Source organism: Nilaparvata lugens, chromosome 4 (genome assembly GCF_014356525.2).
Source record: "Nilaparvata lugens isolate BPH chromosome 4, ASM1435652v1, whole genome shotgun sequence".
NCBI classification, from domain to species: domain Eukaryota; kingdom Metazoa; phylum Arthropoda; class Insecta; order Hemiptera; family Delphacidae; genus Nilaparvata; species Nilaparvata lugens.
This window is the reverse complement of record NC_052507.1, coordinates 74,420,072-74,445,471: the sequence shown is the minus strand read 5'-3', so window position 1 is coordinate 74,445,471 and position 25,400 is coordinate 74,420,072. Positions and strand designations below refer to the sequence as shown.

Sequence of the window (25,400 nt, the reverse complement as noted above, 5' to 3'; positions counted from 1 at the left end):
AAAATTTCAAGTCAATCGGTTTATTAGGATTGGAGTTATCGTCTCACAGACATACACACATACACACACACACACACACACAGACCAACACCCAAAAATTATGTTTTTGGGCTCAGGCGACCTTGAAACTTAATAGAAAACTTGAAATTAGGGTATCCTAATTTTTTTTGGAAAGCAATACTTTCCTAGCGTAGGTAGGGCAAGGAAAGTAATAATAATAAAAATTATAGAGAAGTGAAATACTGTAGTTTTCTCTACAAACATATTTTTATTTCCACCCAACATTTTCATTTTACAAAATTGTTTGAAATTGATATTTTCATTTCACAATAAAGATAATTTTATACTTTTATTTTGTTCAGCGATACTGATAGTTGATGCCATTTCCGTAGAAGCTGGTGTGAGCGACTGAAGTAGCCGGCGAGAAAGCGACACCTAACAGAGTGGCCGGTGGGGACTTCTGCAGTGGCTGCGCTTGATACGGCTGTGGCTGCGCGACTGCAGTCGCTCTGTCCGGCTGCCCAGTCTGCAGTCGCTGCTGTTGTAACTGAAGCTGCAGTACTTTCTGCTGCTGCTGCAGAATCTGCTGTTGATACTGCAGCTGTGCCAGCTGATATTCGGGACTTGATCGAGGTGTTGCGTCACCCTGTTGTCGAAAACAAAATGAAAATGAAAATTGCATTGGATGAGCTTATTCTATTGATTCTGTTCGATTCTAACGAGTATGTTCTCAATAGACGTTCTTTCTACAATGATATTAATTTTAATAATATAAATGAACCTGAAAATGATATGGGGATGATGAGTTATATTGATTGAGTACTTTATTTATGTAGATTACAATATATACTGGCTTATACACTTATATACAATAGCTTACAATACAGCAAAGTTATAGATGAATTTGCATAATATAGACTAAGAAAATAACTATTGAACTGTATATGATATGAAAAAGCAATTTGTAATGGGAGTTTTATAAAAAGGAAAGGTTTCAAATAAAATAACATTAGGCCTATATACAATAATTATTACTCGCATTAGGTTAGGGTTATAGTCTATGTAGTCAAATGGTCGTTTTTCAGGAAACAGCCCCGAAAGAATTTTTCTCGACGGTTCTATATGTATTATTTTGGGGCGCTGAATTCGAATCTGAAATTTTCTGACACTCCAGAGGGCGGCTTCACTTCCAAAACCCCCTAAAACTTCGGACTTTTTAAAAATTTTCCATTTAATCTCGAAATCTTTGAGTTTTTGTAGGAAAATCATTCTTTACAAAAAAAAAAAAAAAAAAGATAAGCAACTTTCCAATAAATTGAGTGGTCGCACAGGATTCTACCATTTTTGGTTCCGGAGCTACGAATTTTCAAAAAAGAAGTATTTTTTAAGGGGTTTTCAAAATTATGCAAACCTACCACTTCTACCCTATAGAACTTGGATATTTTTCTAGTATAGATAAAAAACCACACATCACGTGAAAGAACAATTAATTCTGAACAGGATTCCTTGGGAATTTTCGAATTTAGTAGGGGGGAAGGGGAAATACTCCTTGAGTGAATTTTTTCAGGAGTCTATAGTTGACATTTAGTGGCCATCACCGTGTTTAGCCATCAATGCCATTATGTTTTATTTTTTGACGTGAAAGTGTTGTCAAAAACTTCTGTGTGAAATTGTATATTGCGGTGATGACCTACCCAGCTCATCTGGCTGGTTAATGGTCCTACAAATGAAGATTGAAGATTGAAGATTGAAGATTGAATACACTCCAAAATTAGAAAATCATGTCCTAGAGCCAAAATACATTTTACATTATAATACCTTTTCAAGGCCTTCCTGACAAAAAAATTAAAATTTCAGCTGAAATCATGTCACGCGGGTTATTTTCTATGAGAATCACCCGTTAGAAACATTTAATTTCAGTATTTCCTAGTGTGGGGGGGGGGGTAAGTCATAAGGATACGTCAAGGATCAAAACTTATAACTTTTGACAGAATGATCAGATCTCCTCGTACTAGCTCATGTTGATACTTTATGTACCTGGTGTGTTCATTAGCCACAATACAGATATTAAGCTTGTATCATTCCACTCGATAATCGTTAGCCAGAGTTGACTTAGTTAACTTATATCTTAAGTTGATAACAAACCTAATTTGTAACGGGAAAGATAACGAAGTTGAAACACTCACAAGTACATAAGGATAGGCTGGCGCAGTCTGTCTCAACAAACCCTGCTGCTGAACGAACGCCAAGAAGTTCTGCTGTTCTTGCTGAAGTCGTGATCTAACCTGATTCTGATCTTCCTGTTGGTCCTCGGAAACTGAGGCGGGCTGGGGTTTGGGTTGCGGCTGAGTTTGGGGCTGGATTGCTCCTCTGCTTCCAAAGTACTGTCTCTCAGCTGCTTGACCGTTGCATCCCTGTTGTAGCAGGAAACTGCTTGCCAAAGTAATTAGAATCTGTCGACAACAGTGGAAACTCATCTTAGTCATCTTCAAGTCAAAAATCAATAAAGTCCTTATTAAAAAAACATTAAAGAACGTAGTATTATCTCTCGTAGTAGTACAGCATTGCTTCTTAGAAACATTTCAGAAAGTAGTTTTGTTAAAGATATGATGTGCTTTTAGGATGCAATTCCAAAAAAGACTTTTCAATGACAAATGAATGCTTTTTCATACCATAAATTCAATGATTGAAACTTTGACGATTGCAGCTTATATTGAGTCAATGTTTTTGTTGCTATAACAATAATATCGGGGACCGAGCTTCGCTCTGGAGTACAAAAGCATAAAAAATTCATTACGGAAGAAGAAATTATAATAACATTCATACAGAATGTTATATCTAATCACAGTAAATTCCCAGAGGAATGAAAAATTTCCCTCATGAAAGCCCAGTTGCAAAAAAGCCGGTTAAATTCTAATCCTGATTAACTTCACGTGAACCAAATATGAGAAGACCATTCAAAAAATATGGATCTACTGGAATTAATCAGGATTGAAAATAACCCGGCTTTTTGCAGCTGAGTCATAATTTTGACACAGTCCCACACACATGAACTCGCTCACTCAATTCCATCACCAACAACGACGAAATAATTTATTATCATCTGTTTTTCCAAGTATGAATAATAATTATCCTTTTAATGTCATTCAGCGAGTTTTCCCAGGAATGAGACTTAGTGCAATCGAATCTTTACATTATAAGCTTACTATGTTCTGAATTTCGTGAGAATCGTTAGAGCCGTTTTCGAGATCAGGTGAAATACAAACAAATAAACATCTAAACATATAAACATCTGAGCATATAAACATGTAAACAGAAGTTGCTCGTTTTATAGTATAGGATTAAAGTCTCAAGCAAAGTCAAGTCTTTTGATTGAATGAAAAAGTTTTATTCTCAAAAAAGCAACTTGTTACAAACACTCTTTTAAATTATACATTTATCTCATAGAATAGTACTCTGAACCTAGAAACAAGTCTGTGTGTGAGGAGGGTCTTGTACAATATATATCATCTCGCATAACACTCAGCACTTGAGAAAAATGTCTGTATCAAAATTAATATAACTAATTATTCGACTATATAATCACACTTTAGAGTTATTATGTTGTAAGCAGATCAGTATAATATTTAAAAAGAACCTTCAATATCCAGCGGTACAGGAAAAGGAAGTAAGAGGTTGATTTTCTGAACTTTAGCAGCCAAAGGTTACAGTAAATCGAAAAACTCGATTTGTGATTGGTTGACCTGGCAAGCCTGCTATTCGCCAAGACAAGACACGTCCACAGTAGCGGGGAAGTAGTATTCTATGTATAAAGATCGAATGTTCCCCCAATAGGGGCGTGTCTTGTCTCGGCCAATGGCATACATGAACATTACAATAAGTAAACTACAGTGGTATATTTCGATATTGATTATATATGCTGCTTTGTTTGGAAATAATGAGAAGAAATCAGGATTCCCCTAGCGTTTGAAATTAAACGAGAAACACAGATGAAATATGCAGTTACTCTGAAGAATATTCTCTGAATTGGAAGCTGATCCTCTAAAAAATTTCACTGTTGGAGGCATAATATGATTGGAATACAAATAATTCTCCGATAACTACTTTGAAATCAGGGCTAATCCCGTACCATATATCCTTTTTCAATTATCATAATTACTGTACGCAGACTTTACAGATTGTATTTTATAATATTGAAATGAATTACATCCATGTTTAAAATTTTCAATTAAACAGTCTACATTCAATTTTTGAAGCTATTCCTGGTTGTGCATTATTATATTATTGATTGGTGAAGTTGATTGTTCGACTGTCCTTTCATTTTGAATTCAATCTGAATGAGAGGCTTCAATTGTGAATATTGGCAATTTATCTCCTGACTCTCAACGGAGTTCTAGCATAACTGGAGATGATATCGGCTCATATTTTTGAACTGGGAATCGGAATTCCCTTTTGCATAGGTGGAATGTTTTCCATAGACATGAGAAAGAGCTTTTATACAAATTGAAATGAAAAATAAATTTCCCTGTTACTTTGCATGCGATGTTTGTGTAAAATTCTGTTTTTATCAGGCTGTAATCGATACGAGTGTTTGCTGTAACTGGAATTTTTCACAAGTAAAAAATTAATATATTTCAACCTTTGTCATATCGATTCTTGAAGCCGAGCAATTTGGTAGCAATAATTATAGCACAAAATAATAACACGTTTATCAAGGAACAATTTCAATATCATTGCCTTGCAATATTGTTGATTTGGAATATTTTGAATTTCAATATAATATTTGTTTGTCTTCGTAAAATTAGCACAAAAATATCTCTAATAATAGAGTGATAACATGTTTCTCATGACTCATGAAACAGTTTCAGTATTATTACTGCTTCGCAATATTGTTCATTTGGAGTATTTTGATTTTCAATATACTGTAATTTGTTTGTAATGGAGAACACTCGTTGACAAATAAATCGCTATGATAATTGAAAAATCTGGTGTGGCGCACTCACACAACTTTCCTTGCCGTTATGAAAATTGATCACCTGACGCTAGTGTTCCCGCGCATCTCAAGTCAAAGATATGAGACAGCTGATGTTAGGTCAATAACGCTGGAAACACACGAGGTCTGCTAGCTCTTCGTAGTGAATGATTTAATAGAATCAACAGTTACCAACAGTTTGCAATTTAATAATCACATTTTCTCGGTTGACAAGCTTATTTTCAATAATTTTAGGTGGAAATGTTACTGGAGATTAATTGCAGAGATTTTCATGCTCAATCTTTTCCACTTAATTTTCTTTGTTTCAATTGTATCTGAAGCCTGATAATTGGGAATCTATCTGCATTGATGGGGCGGAGCTCCTGAAATTTTCACAGATATGGGACTTATGGCAGTTGATAGAGCTTATCGATGACTATTTTAGGTATAACTTTAATCAAAATCGTTGGAGCCGTTTTCGAGAAAATCGCGAAAAACCCTGTTTTTGACAACATTTTCGCCATTTTAGCCGCCATCTTGAATTGCATTTGATCGAAATTGTTCGTGTCGGATCCTTATAGTGTAAGGACTTTACGTTCCAAATTTCAAGTCATTCCGTTAACTGGGAGATGAGATATCGTGTAGTAGACGCACATACACTCATACACACACACACACACATACAGACCAATACCCAAAAACCACTTTTTGGACTCAGGGGACCTTGAAACATATAGATATTTGGAAATTGGGGTACCTTAATTTTTTTCGGAAAGCAATACTTTCCTTACCTATGGTAATAGGGCAAGGAAAGTAAAAATGATTAAAAACTCTCCAACATGTATTGATGTGCACAGATATGATGGAAATATGCACTCTGTTTATTGAATTGAACTAGCTTTTTAATGATTAATAATGATGTTAAAATAATGGATCACCCATCTGTTGGAGGAACTCTATTGAAAAGTATAAAAGTTATTCAAAATCATATTCCTAAATTCCATTAGCAACTTGGCGCCTCAAGGCGCAATTTTTTCCGTCACAACTCTAGTTGAAGTTACTCTCTCCCAAAACACATTTAAAAAATCTATAACAGGCCTATTATGTCAAATACTTGAACACTATTGAATCATCATGATGCAACTAAGAGAGTAAAGTGGTATATAACTGTTCACTTCCAGAACTTCAGAGAAAAATTATCCTAGGGCTGAAAGGTAGAACTAATATTGAAGACACCAAAAACTATTGAAGTGACTATCCTAATGTAAGCCACGCCACAAATTTGAAATTTATTTGCCAAAAAATTCATACATTACAAAAATTTGAAATAGACAAGTCTAACAAAAACACAGTATCTTAAGCTGAGAAATAACTTAGAATAGAACTTGACTAATCATGAAAACCTAAGATAAAAGTTGAATTTTTTAGGCGCCACCAGCAAAAGAAAAAACATCTTGCCCGCTGGTGCGAGTATTAATATAAATAAATGAAAAAAAATGAAAAAGTAGATCAACTAAAAAGAATAAACGAGTAAATACATAGATAGCTTAAAAACGAATGAAAAACAAAATTAAATGAAAAAAAAAAAGACAAATCAAATTGACACTACCACCATTCCGCTCCCAGTGAAAAAAAGAACCTCTCCTTAATCCAAGTATCAATCATTCTATCTTGGACTTTTAATTCAAAATCAAATGGTAATACATTTATAAATCTAGTGCTCATATACATGATCTGTCTTCTTAGAAATTCAACGAACACTCTCATTGGACAATGAATGGCGTATGCCGTTCTCAAGCTGATTGCTTCCTATTGATTGTGAGCTGTGAAAGTAAAATGGCGACTAATCAAGCCATAGACCAATCAGACAGCTCCTTGATTTTTGGAGCCTTGGACTACTAATTCAACCACTTTCAAGTCGATGTTATGTTTGTCGAACCTTTTCATGCGTTATTACCCTGAGAAGTGTATTTAACTATAAGAATTGAATGAATGGTTATTTATTTACTAGAACTAGAACGATCAACTGGGAGAGTTAAAATTCGATTTGCAAGTTCAGATAGAAAACGGGGCTGAAAATTTAGAGTTTCTTTTCACCAATTTACAGGTTGCTTCTCATAAGTATTTTATCAGATTTTTCAAGTTGACTAATAAAAGTTGGATATATTGTGAATTTTTTCCAATTCATTTCTATTTCAAATGAAAAAGAAACATGGAAGTGTCAGAATAAGGACACAACGGAACAGGATCTGTGAAAAATTGACATTATTGAACGGTCTCCTTCGTCTGAGAGCCGAATCTATGAACCAAGAACTATAGTGAGGTCCACGTTGTAATGGCAGTTGAGAAAGATTGGAGAACAACGTTGCCGATCCTCACTCTCTTGTCAATGCCTTTTTGACGTTAGTTGATACAGGTTTATCAATGTAATATTAGTTGCTCATTCTAGTTTTAAATAAACAATCATATTTTATTAAGCAAGAAATTATATTTTACAATAATTTTCATAATGAATTGTTGAATTCTACTGATTCTACATTGTTAAAAGCCAATCTGGTAACAGAGCAAAGCCAGAGAGAGATAGCGCTAACCGTTTTGTTGAATGATAGACAAGTATATCATTGCTAATCAAACACTGCCGTTATAACGTAGACCTCACTATAGCATTGATCTGATTGAATTCTGCTATCGTTTGCCAACCAACAACCAAAGCGAACTTGGCTATGATAGTTCTATAGTGAGGTCCACGTTATAATGACAGTATTTGATTAACTTTGATGTTGCTATCCTTGTCTATCATTCGACAAAGAAGGTATTACAATCCTTTATAGCTCCGCAACGATGCCAAATCTGTTTTTGGCAATGTAGGAATATAATTAATTAATGCAGAGAAAAGGCAACGCTGTTCTTCTATCTTTATCCACTGCTATTATAACGTGGACCTCACTATAAAAGCGTTTATAAAGGCTACCTTACAAATCACTCCCCATTTTTTAACTGCCCACTCACGTTATAAAACTTGTATTCTAGTATCCGTGTGCCCACTAGTTTAGGTTTGCAATCAGCTGCATCCAAGACTTTTCAAGAATTGAGATATCAAACTCTGAATCCACTCTTGATTGTATGTCGCCTTGATTGCACACTGGAACAACTAAAACAGCCTAAATAATGGAGCCAAATATATCAGACAACCCTGCTTGTTCAGGCCGCAATCAATTACACTGTTGAGAGCTGCGCTTTAGAATGGTGGCGGGTGACACAGTGGACCAGTTTTCAATGTTAAAGCACAGTTGTTGCCGAGTTGGAACTTGGCCGCCAAACTGCCCTGCGAAGAGCAAAAGGTTCAAGAGGGTGGTGGTCTAGGGGGGGTTGTTGAAAGGGGTACAAACCCCCATTTCCGACGGCAGTCAAACCACCTGAGACCCCCATCAGAGGTCGCTAAAGCGCCAACCAAGTAGCATGTGAACATTAAAGCCCCTGTTCTCGTTCATTAGGTGTTCCCCCAATTTGGGGGTTTGGGTTTCCCCAACCGTCAGGCTCCTGGTTGGCTTACTCCACTACTATCACTATTATACCCCTACTTTTACTACTACTACTACTACTACTACTACTGACCAACTGATAGTATAAAACGAGAAGCAGTCAGCAGTCACCTGTTGACAATATAGTTAGTGGCCGAAAGTTACATATAGAAAATCATCGATTTGTTCAAAACTAACTATCTGTTGCTAATAAATGAAGAGTCATATCTATAGTATAATAGTATAAGAGTCAATTCATAGTATATCTATTGATGAGGTGTTGGTTTTTTGAAGTATGAATAAATTGTTATTTTGATGAGTGATCGTAGCTTAACCTAGATTTTGATTTGAACTGTAGTATAAATTTGAAAAGGGACAGTTTTGGGCATAAGCCTGTTGTGCCTCCTCATATAACTGTGAAAATGAATAAATGAATATAAACTACAAATTCAATCCTTCGTTACAAATTTTCACTCCAGAGCAAAGCTTGGTCCCCCGATATTATAGTTTATATCAGCGATTGACATACAAAATCACATCGATATGTCCAAATTGTTAACTGTCTGTTACTCATAAATTGGGAACTCATCAGGCAACCCTTCAAATTACTGACCAACTAAGAGCATACAACTAAAAGCAAATAGTCAGCTATTGACAATATGGTTGGTGACCGTATAGTTTATCAGTGACATTGATATACAAAATCATCAATATGTCCAAATTATTGTTAGTCTGGTGATTATAAACTGGAAGAATTATCAAAGGAAGGTAACCTTCCGTCCCACAAACACTACCCAAAGAACTCCATTATAGAAGTGTGTGTACTATCAAGGGATAATATTTATTATGCCTGGAAGAACTACAGTACTTCTTGTTCAGTTCACATCGTATCAAAAAATAAATGTTTTTTCTTGAGTGAAACTAATTAAGTATGATAATTATTGGTGTATGACATTACCAATAACACAATCATTTCGGTTCTGGCTCGTTTCTATGAAAAGGTGGCTCAATTCATTCGGAGAATCAGTATGAACTTTGTATGTAGAACTGTTGATGATTATATCGCCACATGAACAGATTGATGTAAGAGCTAAGCAGAGTTGATTGAATGCAGATGAGAGAGATATGGGCCTGTTATGCAATGAAATTTCTTCTTTTTAGTTTGGTCTATGATAAAATAGAAATACAAACAATATAGAAGGTTAATCAGTTTTTTTGTTGATGTTATTCCAGTTCTCTAGCACTATCTCTTCTGTAATCCCCCATAATTATTCCAAAGCTCCAAAACCCCATTTCATCAGTCGAATACTGTTACTTTGATTCTAAGCTATTTTGGAAATCTTGGAAATGTAATCAGTTTCTGTTGCACTATCTCTTCTATAAATCCCTATAATTATTCCAATTCCAAAGCTCCAAAACCCCATTTCATCAGTCGAATACTGTTACTTTGATTCTAAGCTATTTTGGAAATCTTGGAAGTGTAATCAGTTTTTGTTGCACTATCTCTTCTATAAATCCCTATAATTATTCCAATTCCAAAGCTCCAAAACCCCATTCCATCAGTCGAATACTGTTACTTTGATTCCAAGTTCTTTTGAAAATCTTGGTATGTTAGTGATTATTGCCGGCGGGAATACCACAGCCTTCCCATACGCAAATGCTCACCTCTCCACAATGAATTTTTTAACAATGTTTTTTAAATGCAAGATCAAGGGTTTGGATGCTGGAGCGCGAGGTTAATTCAACTGGAATTACAACAACCACCATTTTTCATTCCTGCTGCCTCTCCTTTTCGTGTTCAGCTGAAAGCACTTGAAACATTTCGTTCATCGGGTATTAAATTCTGGTTTCTTCACTCTGCTACACATTAGTCTTGAACGGTATATTTTGTAGAAGAGCGGCTCAGAACTTTCATTTATTTAGAAAAAACATCATATTCATTTGAGAATAATTTCCTGTGTAGAACAGCCTGATTCACAGTTTCATAATTTCAACAACAACGGGATTCATTTATTGAAACATTGCTCTGAGTATCTCAGTTATTTGAAGCGGTATCATACTGTATGAATTTGTACCATTGAAATTTTCCAATTGTTACTGTGTTCCTCATTATTATCGCAATGACTATTACTGTAGCCAACTAGAGTTTTATTTCTGTTGGTCTACATTTACGTGTATACAATACTAGTAATACGAGTCTACAATATATAATTGTATACAATACTATAGAATATTATTAGAATTTCTATTTCATTAGACTTTTGTTGATAACAGAATACTTTCAGTTCCGCTTCCTGAATCCAGAATACTGAAACCGATGTATCAGGTCACCTAGACTGCCAACATTCAAAAAGGTTCTATCGAGCTCTTGATATAATCCATTTCTTCTTTTTAGTTTGGTCTATGATAAAATAGAAATACAAACAATATAGAAGGTTAATCAGTTTTTGTTGATGTTATTCCAGTTCTCTGGCACTATCTCTTCTATAATCCCCCATAATTATTCCAATTCCAAAGCTCCAAAACCCCATTTCATCAGTCGAATACTGTTACTTTGATTCTAAGCTATTTTGGAAATCTTGGAAATGTAATCAGTTTCTGTTGCACTATCTCTTCTATAAATCCCTATAATTATTCCAATTCCAAAGCTCCAAAACCCCATTTCATCAGTCGAATACTGTTACTTTGATTCTAAGCTATTTTGGAAATCTTGGAAGTGTAATCAGTTTTTGTTGCACTATCTCTTCTATAAATCCCTATAATTATTCCAATTCCAAAGCTCCAAAACCCCATTCCATCAGTCGAATACTGTTACTTTGATTCCAAGTTGTTTTGAAAATCTTGGTATGTTAGTGATTATTGCCGGCGGGAATACCACAGCCTTCCCATACGCAAATGCTCACCTCTCCACAATGAATTTTTTAACAATGTTTTTTAAATGCAAGATCAAGGGTTTGGATGCTGGAGCGCGAGGTTAATTCAACTGGAATTACAACAACCACCATTTTTCATTCCTGCTGCCTCTTCTTTTCGTGTTCAGCTGAAAGCACTTGAAACATTTTGTTCATCGGGTATTAAATTCTGGTTTCTTCACTCTGCTACACATGAATCTAAAACTCGAATCAGTTTTAAGAGCACAGCATAAAGAGAAGGTGTTAAAAATCTACATCTCATCAAACTATAGATGACTTGAAAGAAGAGACATCATCGAAAGCCTGAAATGACATTTCATGTATTTTGAATTAGTTTAGGTTGAATTATGCATTTTTTGTATAATTATTCATCTTTCTGTAGGTTTACGAAATTTATCGAAGACTGATTGAAGTATATGATAACTGGGTGTATCAGTCAATCAGGTAGAACGGTTTATCATAGAAGCACTTTCAGTTTATCATTTATGATACGATACTATATCGTATATCTCTAATCCTACTTATAGAATATTATTTTTTATTCTTCATTGATTCATACAATGAGTGAATCATAAAAATGATAGGGAGAGAAAAAAATAAGGTAACCTTGTGCTATCCCTCTCCCAAATTTAGGTAAGGTTACACATAGATATCTAGTCTATATTAAAGATTATTAGATATCTGATTGGAACTTTGATTCTTATTAGTCTTTTGCTGATAGCAGAAGATTAGTTTTAGTTTCGCTTTCTGAATCCAGAATTCTAAAACCGATGTATCAGGTCACCTAGACTGCCAACATTCAAAAAGGTTCTATCGAGCTCTTGATATAATCCATTTCTTCTTTTCAGTTTTGTCTATGAGAAAATAGCAATACAAACAATATAGAAGGTTAATCAGGTTTTGTTAATGTTATTCCAGTTCTCTGGCACTATCTCTTCTATAATCCCCCATAATTATTCCAATTCCAAAGCTCCAAAACCCCATTTCATCAGTCGAATACTGTTACTTTGATTCTAAGCTATTTTGGAAATCTTGGAAATGTAATCAGTTTCTGTTGCACTATCTCTTCTATAAATCCCTATAATTATTCCAATTCCAAAGCTCCAAAACCCCATTCCATCAGTCGAATACTGTGACTTTGATTCCAAGTTCTTTTGAAAATCTTGGTACGTTAGTGATTATTGCCGGCGGGAATACCACAGCCTTCCCATACGCAAATGCTCACCTCTCCACAATGAATTTTTTAACAATGTTTTTTAAATGCAAGATCAAGGGTTTGGATGCTGGAGCGCGAGGGCTAATTCAACTGGAATTACAACATGAACAACCATTTTTCATTCCTACTGCCTCTCCTTTTCGTGTTCAGCTGAAAGCACTTGAAACATTTCGTTCATCGGGCATTAAATTCTGGTTTCTTCACTCTGCTACACATTAATCGTAAACGATATATTTTGTAGAAGAGCGGCTCAGAGCTTTCATTTATTTAGAAAAACATCATATTCATGTAAGTATAATTTCCTGTGTAGAACAGCCTGCTTCACAGTTTCATAATTTCAACAACAACGGGATTCATTTATTGAAACATTGTTCTGAATTGCTCTGAGTATCTCGGTTACTTGAAGCGGTATCATACTGTATGAATTTGTACCACTGGAATTTTCCGATTGTCACTGTGTTCCTCATTATTTATCACAATGATTATCACTGTAGCCAACTAGAGTTTGATTTCAGTTGCTCTACATTATTTCCAAGATAGTTGGAATTATGTGAGAATTGAACTTCTTATAAACATGTTTCATAAATTGACATTCCTGTACTAATATCAATGGAGTTCTTTTTTTCCAAATGAACTAGTAGTTCTGTGAACAGTAGACCTCGCGCTAAGTAAGTTACATTGACCTGTTGCTATGTTTTCTCAAAAATTAATAAATAATTTATCAATTTGAAATGTCTAGAAAAAATCCTAAATAAAAATAGAGCTTTCTGTCCTATCGTACCGTGACGTGTCGTCCCGGAATGTGAGTGTGAGCGCTGTTATCAGGTCTGGCTGCAACTGTCTACAACGTTGATGGAAAGATACATTTTTTTTCAAGATGTTCGATGTTTTTGAACAAGTAGTATTATAGTCAACTGTCTACTAACGTTTATGGAAAAATACATTTTCAAGATGTTCGATGTTTTTGAACGGGTAGTATTATAGGCCACTAGACAGCTGATTTATGATGAATAATTCTATAGTCTGATTTTAACTCTAATATTGGCGTATGAAGGAGGCTCTTTTTTCCCTTAATATTATCCTTGAAATCCAAAATTTTTAAAAACCTTGTATATATGTCGACGCGCAATTTAAAAAGGAACATACCTGTCAAATTTTATGAAAATCTATTACCGCGTTTCGCCGTAAATGCGCAACATTTAAACATTAAGAGAAATGCCAAACCGTCGACTTGAATCTTAGACCTCACTTCGCTCGGTCAATTAGTATTATCAAATTAGTTCCAGAATAATAAAACGTATTGCTTGTCACTTTTTCTTGTAGTAAAACACTACTTACAAATGAGATCTTTTTGTTGATTCCCTTCTAAACATAATATTTTATTGATTGGCTGGTCAAATAACCATGACCTATATGTGTGTGTGTGTGTGTGTGTGTGTGTGTGTGTGTGTGTGTGTGTGTTGTGTGTGTGTGTGTGTGTGTGTGTGTGTGTGTGTGGGTGTGTGTGTGTGTGTGTGTGTGTGTGTGTGTGTGGTGTGGTGTGTGTGGTGTGTGTGTGTGTGTGTGTGTGTGTGTTGTGTGTGTGTGTGTGTGTGTGTGTGTGTGTGGTGTGGTGTGTGTGTGTGTGTGTGTGGTGTTGTGTGTGTGTGTGTGTGTGTGGTGTGTGTGTGTGTGGGTGTGTGGGTGTGTGTGTGTGGTGTGTGTGTGTGTGTGTGTGTGTATGTGCGTCTGTGTACACGATATCTCATCTCCCAATTAACGGAACGACTTGAAATTTGGAACTTAAGGTCCTTTCACTAAAAGGATCCGACACGAACAATTTCGATCAAATGCAATTCAAGATGGCGGCTAAAATGACAAAAATGTTGTCAAAAACAGGGTTTTTTGTGATTTTCTCGGAAACTGCTCCAACGATTTTGATCAAATTCATACCTAAAATAGTCATCAATAAGCTCTATCAACTGCCACAAGTCTCATATCTGTAAAAATTTCAGGAGCTCCGCCCCATCAATGCAGATAGATTCCCAATTATCAGGCTTCAGATACAATTGGAACAAAGAAAATCAAGTGGAGTAGATTGAGCATGAAAATCTCTACAATTAATGTTCAGTAACATTTTCACCTAAAATTGAAAATAAGCTTTAAATTCGGGAAAATGTGATTATTCAATTGCAAATTATTGTTGATTCTATTAAATCATTTACTATGAAGAGATAGCAGACCTCATGTGTGTCTCCAGCGTTATTGCCCTGTTACCAGCTGGCTCAAATCTTTGAATAGTAGACTTGAGATGCGCGGGAATACTAGCGTCAGGTGATCAATTTTCATAACGGCAAGGAAAGTTGTGTGAGTGCGCCACACCAGATTTTTATATCATAAAAATGTGTTCCAAATTTCCAAAATTCGTGAAATTTCCAAACTATGTTCCAAATTTCGTGAAAATCGTTAGAGCCGTTTTCGAGATCCGTTCAAAATAAATAACCAGATATGAAAAAAAACAGCTATAAAAATATAAAGACATATCTTATATACAGATATTGCTCGCTTTATATGATAGGATTGATTGGCTGGTCAAATAACCATGACCTTATAGGAAGCAGAATCTATATGAAGAAACTTGGATCTACATCAGGAAAGATAAAATAATGAAAACCCGTATGGTTTCTGATTAACTTAACAAAGGATATTATGAAGGAATACGGTATCACTATGCCTCGAGGTGATTTCTTTCTCATCTCAGAAAACAATTTATGTATGAACAACATACGTGAATAAAGCGTTCGTATATCCAAAATATTGTATGTTTCCTACGGTTTGTTATATATTTGTAATATTTTTTATGAAAACGTTCCAGTGAAATAGAATGCTGTGTTTTGAAGCGGCTTATTGGTCAACGGAACAGATCACTGACCACAGGTTGTGTTGTCTCACATCATTGGAGCAGCAGAGAGCCACTTTGAATAAAATTTTGAAGGGAACGGATGAGAGATGAGCAAAGTGGCTGCAAGTTGGTGGAACCAACCGATGTCTTCGGCTGATCGGCTTCATCCGAGTTTCCAAATTACATTGAAACAAACTCCGGAACCGATCCTTGCCCCTCCACCCTCCGCAAAATACACAGTTCCCCCCGCATCGAGGCTGCAACCCCCCAAATAATGCTCTAAACTTCGGTCGGATGCGTTTAGCTCGTCCAAGTTTGACTGTCGGCAAAATTTGCAATCTCTTTCTCCCGACACCAACTTTGTCATTCGAGTTTAATAATTTGCTTCCATCTCATTCTACCTCTCATACAAGTCGTACTCGCTCCACTGATTCCATCTCGCAGCGGTAAAAAACCGTCCCACGCCTGGCGGCCTGAGTATCATTAGGAAAGTTGATACAAGATAAGATGAAGTTATCGGGCACTTAACTCTTGCCGCTCGGCCGTAATTTCTATCATCTCACTTTCACGTTGCTAGCTGTTCCCTTGGAAACAGCATATTTAGGAGGGCACTAACCTTGACAAAATATTCATTGTGCTCACCTTTTCTTGTAAAAGATGAGCCCTGAAATTCCAATAAGTTCTAAGTAGTACTTAGTTCATGGAATATCATGATAAGTTGAGATATTGGGAGGTGAACAACCAATAATTTCTATATTGATCAAGTTTTCAAAAATATCAATAAATTTGTTAAGAGAGGAAAAATGAATTTATACTCAGTACTCAGTTAATAAAATATGATGATAAGTTGATATATTGAGAGATGAACAGCTAGCATTCTCTCTATTGATGACAATGATTTAAGCCATACCCAATAACTTGACAAAATATCCATTGTGTTCACCTTTTCTTGTAAAAGATGAGCTCTGATATTCCAATAAGTTTTAAGTAGTACCCAGTTCATGAAATATGATGATAAGTTGAGACATTGAGAGGTGAACAGCCAATAATTTCTATTGATCAAGTTTTCAAAAATATCAATACATTTGTTAAGAGAGTAAAATTGAATTTGAACGTGGCCTCTCAGGAATCGTGGTCTTTGATTAATTCAAGTATTGATCATTGAATTCATAGGTTCAATGGTCCATCATTTTTAATAAGTATCCTAGAAACCGGGTATTATTCTAATAGACATATTACTGGAATACCCATCTGCCATCTTCATTACCATCAACAGCCAATGTCATCATTTTTGTTTGATCTATTATTGAATGAGCGGTTAAGAATCAAATTCGACGGTCAAGTGTTAGGTGTAAGAAAGGGCCTAATTGTTGCGCCCTGATTTCACCCTTCCAGGATTAAGACGAAGGCAGCAATTTAATCTAAAGTACTATTAGGTGTGAGAAAGGGCATGCTGCGTCCCTAATTTCACCTTCCCAGGATTAAAACAAAGGCAGCAATTTTATCCAATTCAATTCAATTCACCTTTTAATTTTAGTTGTTTCAAATAGTTCATTCTCATATACTATGACAATTAAATAGTATTTATGAATAGATATTTCTTGCAAGAGAACAGAAAATTTTTTTCGCCCCACTTGGATGTAATGAGCTGTTTTTCGTGCGTCATATGGAGGACGAAAGTAATTGTTTTCTGACCAGGCCGGTAAAATTTTTTCGCCACACTTGGATGTAAAGAGCTGGTTTACGTGCGTCATATGGAGGCCGAAAGTGATTGTTTTCCGACCAGGCCAAGCCATTATCAAAACAGGCTGTTTGAATTTTATTTATTTTACAATTTCTATTTGACCTACCATTTTTCAAAAATAATATAGTGTCTAAAATGAAAATATTTGAATGTGAGAGCAGTGTCTGCAACAAATTTTGAAGGTAATTTACTATATAGGGTCTTTTGTATTGGTATGCCTATAGCCTACTAACTTTTGGTCTCAATTTCAGAAATGGAGAAGATGAGTGAGTCGATGAAGAGAAGGGCGAATGAAATTACGGAAGACCTATTACCAACCAAATCGAGGAAAAGATATGACGATGCTTACGAAAAATTTGTTCAATGGCTGAATGAAGAGAAAATTGTACCTACAGAAGTGTGTGCTGAAATTTTATTAGTGTATTTGTCCAATTTATCTAAAGTATGTAAAGCTAGTACAGTTTGGTCCAAGTTTACGATGATTAAGAGTTGTCTCAATTGTGTGAAGCACAACATTGACCCAAAATCATTTACACGATGCACTACATTTCTGAAAAAGCTCAATGTCAACTACGAACCTAAAAAATCAAACGTTCTGACAGGTAACGAAGTAGTGAAGTTGATGAAAGAAGCTCCAGACAGCGAATGGCTTCTAACAAAGGCTATTATGGCTTTGGGTATTTTTGGAGCTTGCCGAAGAGATGATCTTTTACAACTAAATGTCGATGATATTAAAGACAATGGTAGTTTTATCGTAGTTTTCCTTGAAGAAGGAAAAACTCATTCGAAGAGAAGCTTCACAATAACTGATGAAGATTGCCCTTTCAGCCCTTGTGAATTGATTCGCAAATACATATCACTTCGTCCATCAACTATGATAAGTAAAAGATTATTTATAAAGTACAACCAGGGAAAGTGTTCATCTCAGCATGTAGGTAAAAATACTATAGCTGCTGTGCCAAAGAAAGTAGCTCAGTACCTTGGACTTGATAAGCCTGAAAGTTATACCGGCCATGCACTACGACGAACATCAGCTTCAATGTTAGTTGAAGGTGGGGGCGATTTGCTCACTTTAAAACGACATGGAGGCTGGAAATCTTCTTCAGTTGCCGAGGGCTATATTGAAGATTCAATTGCAAGGAAGGTTGAAGTATCAAAAAAGCTCTTCAATAATCTTGACCGACACACTACCAGTTCGACTATAACATCAAATTCCGAGTCACGTGCCCTAGACCAAGACGTCAATATTGCCGAGGATAACAAAAATGCAGAGAATGAGGAAGAAAACGGAGACAGTTTTTTTACTCTGGATAATATTTTTGAAAAAAGAAATCAAAGCACAAATAGTACCGGTACAGCTGAGACTGTAAATACAAACAATTTTAATGTACATGTGACCTCTCAGAAAAAAGTAGTAGAATCTGCTAGAGGATTCATGTTCTCAAACAATCATAACTGCACATTCAACTTTTATTTAAATAATAAAGAATAAAATAATAGAAATTTGTTGTATAAAAAGTATAATGATTGTATAATTTATTTTACGTGAAAAACAAAGAATTAACTGTCAATAATGCTTATTTTTTATAATTTAATATGTATTTATGTATCTAGTATAATTAAATAGGTTTTTAAACTGTCAATAAATGATCATTTCTATAACATGATATGAATTATTTTGTAGTTTTGATACCGAACAATAGAATACGACGATACTATCATAACCTCAATAACATTGTATGATTTATAGTAGCATAACCTTAAAATTTTGCTTTCATAAAATGCCAACTTAACATTATTATTTTTTTTTTTTGGTGTGGCGAAAAATAGCATTCGCAACACGGGCAAAAATGTTTTTCCGGCTCTCGAATGCTTCAAGTTCTCGACTTCGTCTCGAACTTGAAAACCGCGATCTCGAGCCGGAAAACGTACATTTTCGACCCTAGGTGCGAAATATACTATTACGACCCTAGGGCTGTAAAATAACCTTGAAGTCAGCTGGTTCTAATTTGATGTGAACATGTTTTTTTACAAAATAGTTTATCAAAAACGGAATCATTTTATGCTTCTAGAATTGAATGAAGTATATTGCAATAAGATACTATCATTTTATTTGGATGAATGAAATACAAATAAGATATTATAAACTATTCAAATTCAATTTTCAGAGTATAATAGAATCTAACCTCAAACCTCATAGTACTGCGTTTATAACGAAACCTGGTGGATAATTTTGGAACTACTTGGGCAATATTCATGGTGCTGAACGTTTTTACAAATAGTTTATGAAACGGAATCAGTTTATGCTTCTAGAATTGAACAATAATTAGTATAATAATAAAGTATTCTGCAATAATATACTATCATTTTATTTGGATGAATGAAATACAGATAAGATATATATTATAAACTATTCAAATTCGATTTTTAGAGTAGGATAGAACTTCTAATCTAAACTTCCGAAGTCGACGACAACAAGCATTGTTGACGTTGACATTCAGATTGGCCAAATTTCAAGTGTGCTAAAACAGCTGATCAAAAAACTTTTCATCATTTGTGTTTATTATTCAATAATTAAAACATTTATAATAATATCATCTTATTGTCATTTGAAAGAATAAAAAAGTATAAACTCAACCTCCCACATAATTGAACATAATCTTTTAGGTTATTCAAACAAATCAGAACAAAAAATAAAAATACTTGGACAATTTGCTGATATTCGGATAACCTCAGATTTGCTAGAGCTATGACCTTCCACTTTTGCTTTCGGAAGTGCTTAATAAACAATTATTCTCATATATATGGTTTTTTATATTTGTAACATTTTATTGTGTTTTTATTTGTTTCAAATTCTTTGTAATTTTGTTTTGTCTTGTTATGTGTGTTTTCAATAAATAAATTGAAATTTGAAATATATATATATTGTTTATTTTTCTGTGTGGCGAAAAATAGCGTTCACACCACGGGCAAAAATGTTTATCCGGCTCTCAATCTTTTCTAGTCCTCGGCCTACAGCCTCGGACTTGAAAACTGATTTCTAGCCGGAAAAGTCTCATTTTCGGCCCTAGGTGCGAAATATACTATTATTATCAACTATAGGAAACGGAGTGTGAGACTATTCCTTGAAGATCAACGATCTAATGGAGACTACTATCTATTACAGAAGAGATCTCTAGGAGATTAGGAGAAGCACATCAATTTGAAAATAGCAGCAATAAGTGAAAGGGAGTTGGTACTCTGGAGAGGACCAGCGAGCCACTGACAAATTGTCGCAATTTCGAGTAGAGAGAGAAAGATGTCATTTAATTTCTGTCTGTGAAGTAATGTGACTCTGTCGCAGCTCTGGCACTGGGCGCGTCTTTTTCTCAATCAGCACGTTCCTAGATTGGCGTTGACCCTTGAAGGGAAAATAATATGAATCCCTTGCAGTTTCACAAAGCATTACCCAACCAACTTCCACATGTTTCCAGCGGAAAACATCATTTTTATAGAGCTTCAGATGAGAATCACTCGCAGTTTTCTCTTGAGGAAAAAAGTTTGTTCACGCTGGGGTACAACAGCGTTGAAGGCTAATAACGCAAAACAATAATTTGCTAGTTGTTATTTCTCGTCTGATAGGAAAATGGGAGCTAACCTCCATCCCCGAAATTGCCTCCTGGGAAATCTCACGCCTCGTTCCCCCCTCATGCGCAGAGCGGAAGACTGAGATCTTCAAGGAGATAGATGAACGTAATGTTGATGCTTCATATCTTGGCTTGCTTCCTTCAAGAGTCTGATGGTGATTCTCCGAGAAGATTTCATTCTTCAACAAAAAATTCGAATAATCTGAAAGATTGGTTCAAATTTACTTGAATAATAATTCACCAAATAAAATATCTGCTAGTGAAATGACTGTCGTGAACGTAGTTAATCAGTGTGGATGCGACAGGCACACTGCCCAAAACCGTATTAAAAGTCATTAACTATCTGCTAGTCAAAGATTCATATCTGTGAAATGTTGCTTGATCTTAATTTAGAATGATTATTTCTTCATGTTGGTGTGAGGGTGATGTTGTGGTAGATATCCACAAACTCTAGAATATAACTTTATTCCATTGTATTCTATCCATAATGAATTGAAAATACTACTTGATATTGTCAGAAATATTGTTTTATTGGAACCATTTGAGAAAATAATTATCAATCTCTAACAAACTGAGAGCTTAAATAATGAACAGCAAAATATAATAGTATGAGTAAAGCCCTGCGTTTGGCCATTAGCTGTTGACCAATGAAGGTTGAGTTCTACTGTCATTGGCCGAGACTAGTACGCCATATTATGTATTAGTATTGCCATAATATGACTAGTATTCCATTTATGGTCATGAGAGCCGTTAAATAACTAACAAATCCAAATGAATGATATAAGAGAGAATGGAAATATAAACAATTTGAAAATCAGTAACCGCGAAAATATAAAGAGTTGTTCAACAAAAACGTTTTTATATATTTGTTTTTTGTCCTTGCACAATATTTTGAGGAAGCAATGCTGATCACCATCCTGATGAAGGACCAAGTTTCTTCAAGCTCTGCTTAATATAAGGTCATGGTTGTCGTTTTTCTTTTGCGCTACCTTTAATATAAATAAAAATATAAATCTTAGTACCCTTTCAAATTATTTCGTCACAACATGTTTCGGACACTAATTTTCACTTGAAATCACTTGAAAATGGCATTAGTGTACGAAACATGCTGTGACAAAATAGCTGAGATTTATATTTTTATTTATAAGGTTATGGTTATACGATCAGTCCATCAATAATAATACTAATATCGGGGCACCGAGCTTCGCTCGTTATTTTTATTCATTAATAAACAAAACAAAATTCTCTAAAATGATCGTGTTTATATTTCACAGCTGGCTACATGATTATCATCTTATGAAACTCCGGGATGCGATATTTTGATTTTCCACATACTCACTCGCGCACTCACTTTTTTACTATTCACAGCTGTTTCAGCCAAGGATGGATTATCCTTTCAATGTCGTTCAGCGAGTTTTCCCAAGAATGAGACCTAGTGCAATCGAATTTTTATATCATAAACTTACTATGTTCCAAATTTCGTGAAAATCGTTAGAGCCGTTTTCGAGATCCGTTGAACAGGTATAAATAAATATAAATAACCAGATAAATAACCTGATATAAAAAGACAGAAATCGCTTGCTTAATATAATAGGATACTATATACTCTCCCAGCACTGTACATCGGAAATTCACGATACATGTGAATCGTCTACTCGTATTTCACTCTGTCAATCCTCCACTGTATTTATCAATGAAGAAATATTCAGAAATCAGTTTAGTCTTACGAGCAATAGTGTTCAGCATAATTATCGTGATTTTCGTTTATTCTGCTCCTTTGATGGAGTGATCTGGATATTTTCGTCTCAGAGATCAGATACTTTCGTCCTGATGCCAATCACAAATACACAATTAATATTCAAATCAATACCTGAACCACAAATTATACTGAAAACTGTGATTGAAGTTGTTTGTGACATGTTCATAATTCAACTTCATTATAAAATGATAAGGTACGTGGGAGAAACTTCTCCGAGTGTCAAATAATGGTGGAAAGTAGCTTGTTATAGCAGAATTAGTGGCTGATTGATTGGATAAGTTTCGATGCATAGAGTAAAGTTGAAGTAAAGTTAATTCAAGTTTACACTTGAGGTATATAAACATAGAGAAACAATAGCATAAGTAGATATCCCATGGTATAGGGCGTTTATGTCGCAACTTTTACTGTTATCTCAAGCCGATAGTCCACGTAGGTCTTTCCCGTGAAGCTTTATGACGCTGTTAGTCACTCAAATTGTGCCGTTCATGCACTCTTACCCGGTCAAAACAGTAAAAATCGACAATAATCGACAGTAATCGGCTTGAGATAACACTAAAAGTTGCGACATAAACGCAATAATCTACTTACGCTATTGTTTATCTATGATATAACTCTGACGCAAGAAAAGTGGATTCAAACCAAACGCACTAAAAGAAAGATGAGAGTTGATGTTATACCTATTTTTATCTCCTATTTCATGTTACAATTTTTTACAACTGGAACAAAAAATATCACGCTATTTATAGGTGCCAAGTAGAAAATATCCTGTACGGGATATCCACTCTCCTACGATCTTAATCTTATCTCGTCGGGGAATCAAAACTTCTTGGAAAATTGAGTAAAGGGAAAATCTTTTTCCTTGTTCTCTCTCCAGCTAAACTAATTAACAGCTCATTAGGAGCTTCCAGTGCAAGACAAGCACAGCGGAATGTTCACTTCTAGATGCCAGATTTATGAGATTTCCCCAAGAAACTCTGTTGAAGAATTCTCTAAAATTAGGTACCGAAATAACCTGGCTTAATACTGTTATACCAAGAAGACAATTAGTTTACATCTTGAACCAATAAGCTTCATCAGAAAAATGATTTATTGAAAGTAATACTTCGGCTGAAATTAGATACAAAGTACAGAAATACTCCTCATATAAAGAGCTAAAAAAAATTTTATTGGTTGGATCATAGAAAAGACTTGAGGAATATTTTTCAAATAATTCAAAGTTTGGAATTTTCTTATTAATTGTGATTGATTTAATTCAATTTTGAAGTATTTTCAATTTTAATAATTTTTGTGTGTTTTGAATTGTAAATTGAGTGTGTAATAGGAGAATGAGTGACACATAACCTAGCTACATTTGGACTGTTGTATAAATTAGAATTGGAACCGTTTTGGGCTTATAAGCCTGTGGTATTCTTCTGAAAGTTGTGTAATTCTGAATGATTGAATAAATAAATAAATAAATATTTTTTGGAATTGCATCATCATCCAAATGTTGAAAAAGGGAAATTTTGAAAGATTGGCTTCGATTAAATCTTTTGAATGAATGAATCAATGAATTTTATTTGCCAAAAACAAAATACAAAAAAGCTTTACAAAAAATAAATTAAGTATAATATGTAGATTCTACTGTACTTAAACTAAGATAAATACATAAAAATTAAGGAAATGTTAATTTATTCATTTAGAAGTTATAACGAAATGATATCCTTATTCATGATATTATAGATAATAGTTATTAAATGAAGATTTAATTTATGCTCACATGCATGAGTACAGTAGATGATGCAAAAACACCGGCAAAAGGAAGATTCCTTGTGCGCCAGTGTGAGTCGTAATATCAGCTTAATCAGAGTAATATATAAATTTGAATGTAGCGTATGTAGTGCTCAAACATGTAATTTATAATATCAAATTGATTATTATATAAAAGTCAACGACTGGAAATAATTCAAGTTCAGCTATGACTCTATGGCTCTTTTTCTTCGTTTATTACTTCAGAAATTATGAAGTGGAAATTGACTTTCTAGAATATTCATGAATTTACTGCTAATGTAGTAAAGTTGCCTTCTGAGAAAAGTTAAGTTGGTATTATATATTTCATATTTTCTTATTTTATTAGGTCTAAGATTATAATTTATGTCATCGGCTAATTTGGTTACAAACTCATGTAAGATAGTAATTGGAAGATATTGAAAAAAATAAATATTCAACTATAATCTGGTCTTTTAATCCTTCTAACTAAACTTTTAGCCCTTATATAATATATTTATTTTTGGACAAAAATTGGACTTGAACTTTTAGCAGTGAGAACATAACCTATTTCTTCAACATGTTATCAAAATTTGGGGATAGAATAGTTTTGGGCAGTGCCTGTTATTCTATCCCAATCATATTTTTATGATTTGTAATTGTATCCACGAATGGATAAATAAATAAATAATGAGACTGATTTGTCTGTTAACTTCAAGAGAGTTACAATTTTCTGGAGAGGTCTTCTGAGGATAGAAAATATCACTATTTTGGATTTCTGAATTGTTTACATTTTATACTATAGATGTACCACAAGTAAAATAAACAACCATTAAAGTAAACCATTTTTATGTTGAAATCTTCAACTTACCGCCAACGAAGTCATGTCGATTGGATGAGATATTTTGGTGTGTGACCGGAAAAGAAATCTGAAACTGTTTTATATGAGAGAGTAGGTGGAAGAAGCAAAAGTTTGTCAGTTCAAGCATGAACAATTCTTTGCTCAATTAATATTCCGTGCTC

General features: G+C 34.6%; 1 protein-coding gene across 1 annotated transcript; it reads right to left on the bottom strand.

Moving 5' to 3' along the window:
- Positions 1-224: 224 nt before the first annotated feature.
- On the bottom strand, positions 225-25,400 carry LOC111050763 (mediator of RNA polymerase II transcription subunit 15). Its single transcript, XM_039426424.1, has 3 exons — positions 25,249-25,400; positions 2,187-2,453; positions 225-646 (listed from the first exon to the last, which is right to left on the bottom strand). The coding sequence occupies exons 1-3, from the start codon at positions 25,261-25,263 to the stop codon at positions 359-361; spliced, it is 570 nt and encodes a 189-aa protein (XP_039282358.1). The 5' UTR covers positions 25,264-25,400; the 3' UTR covers positions 225-358.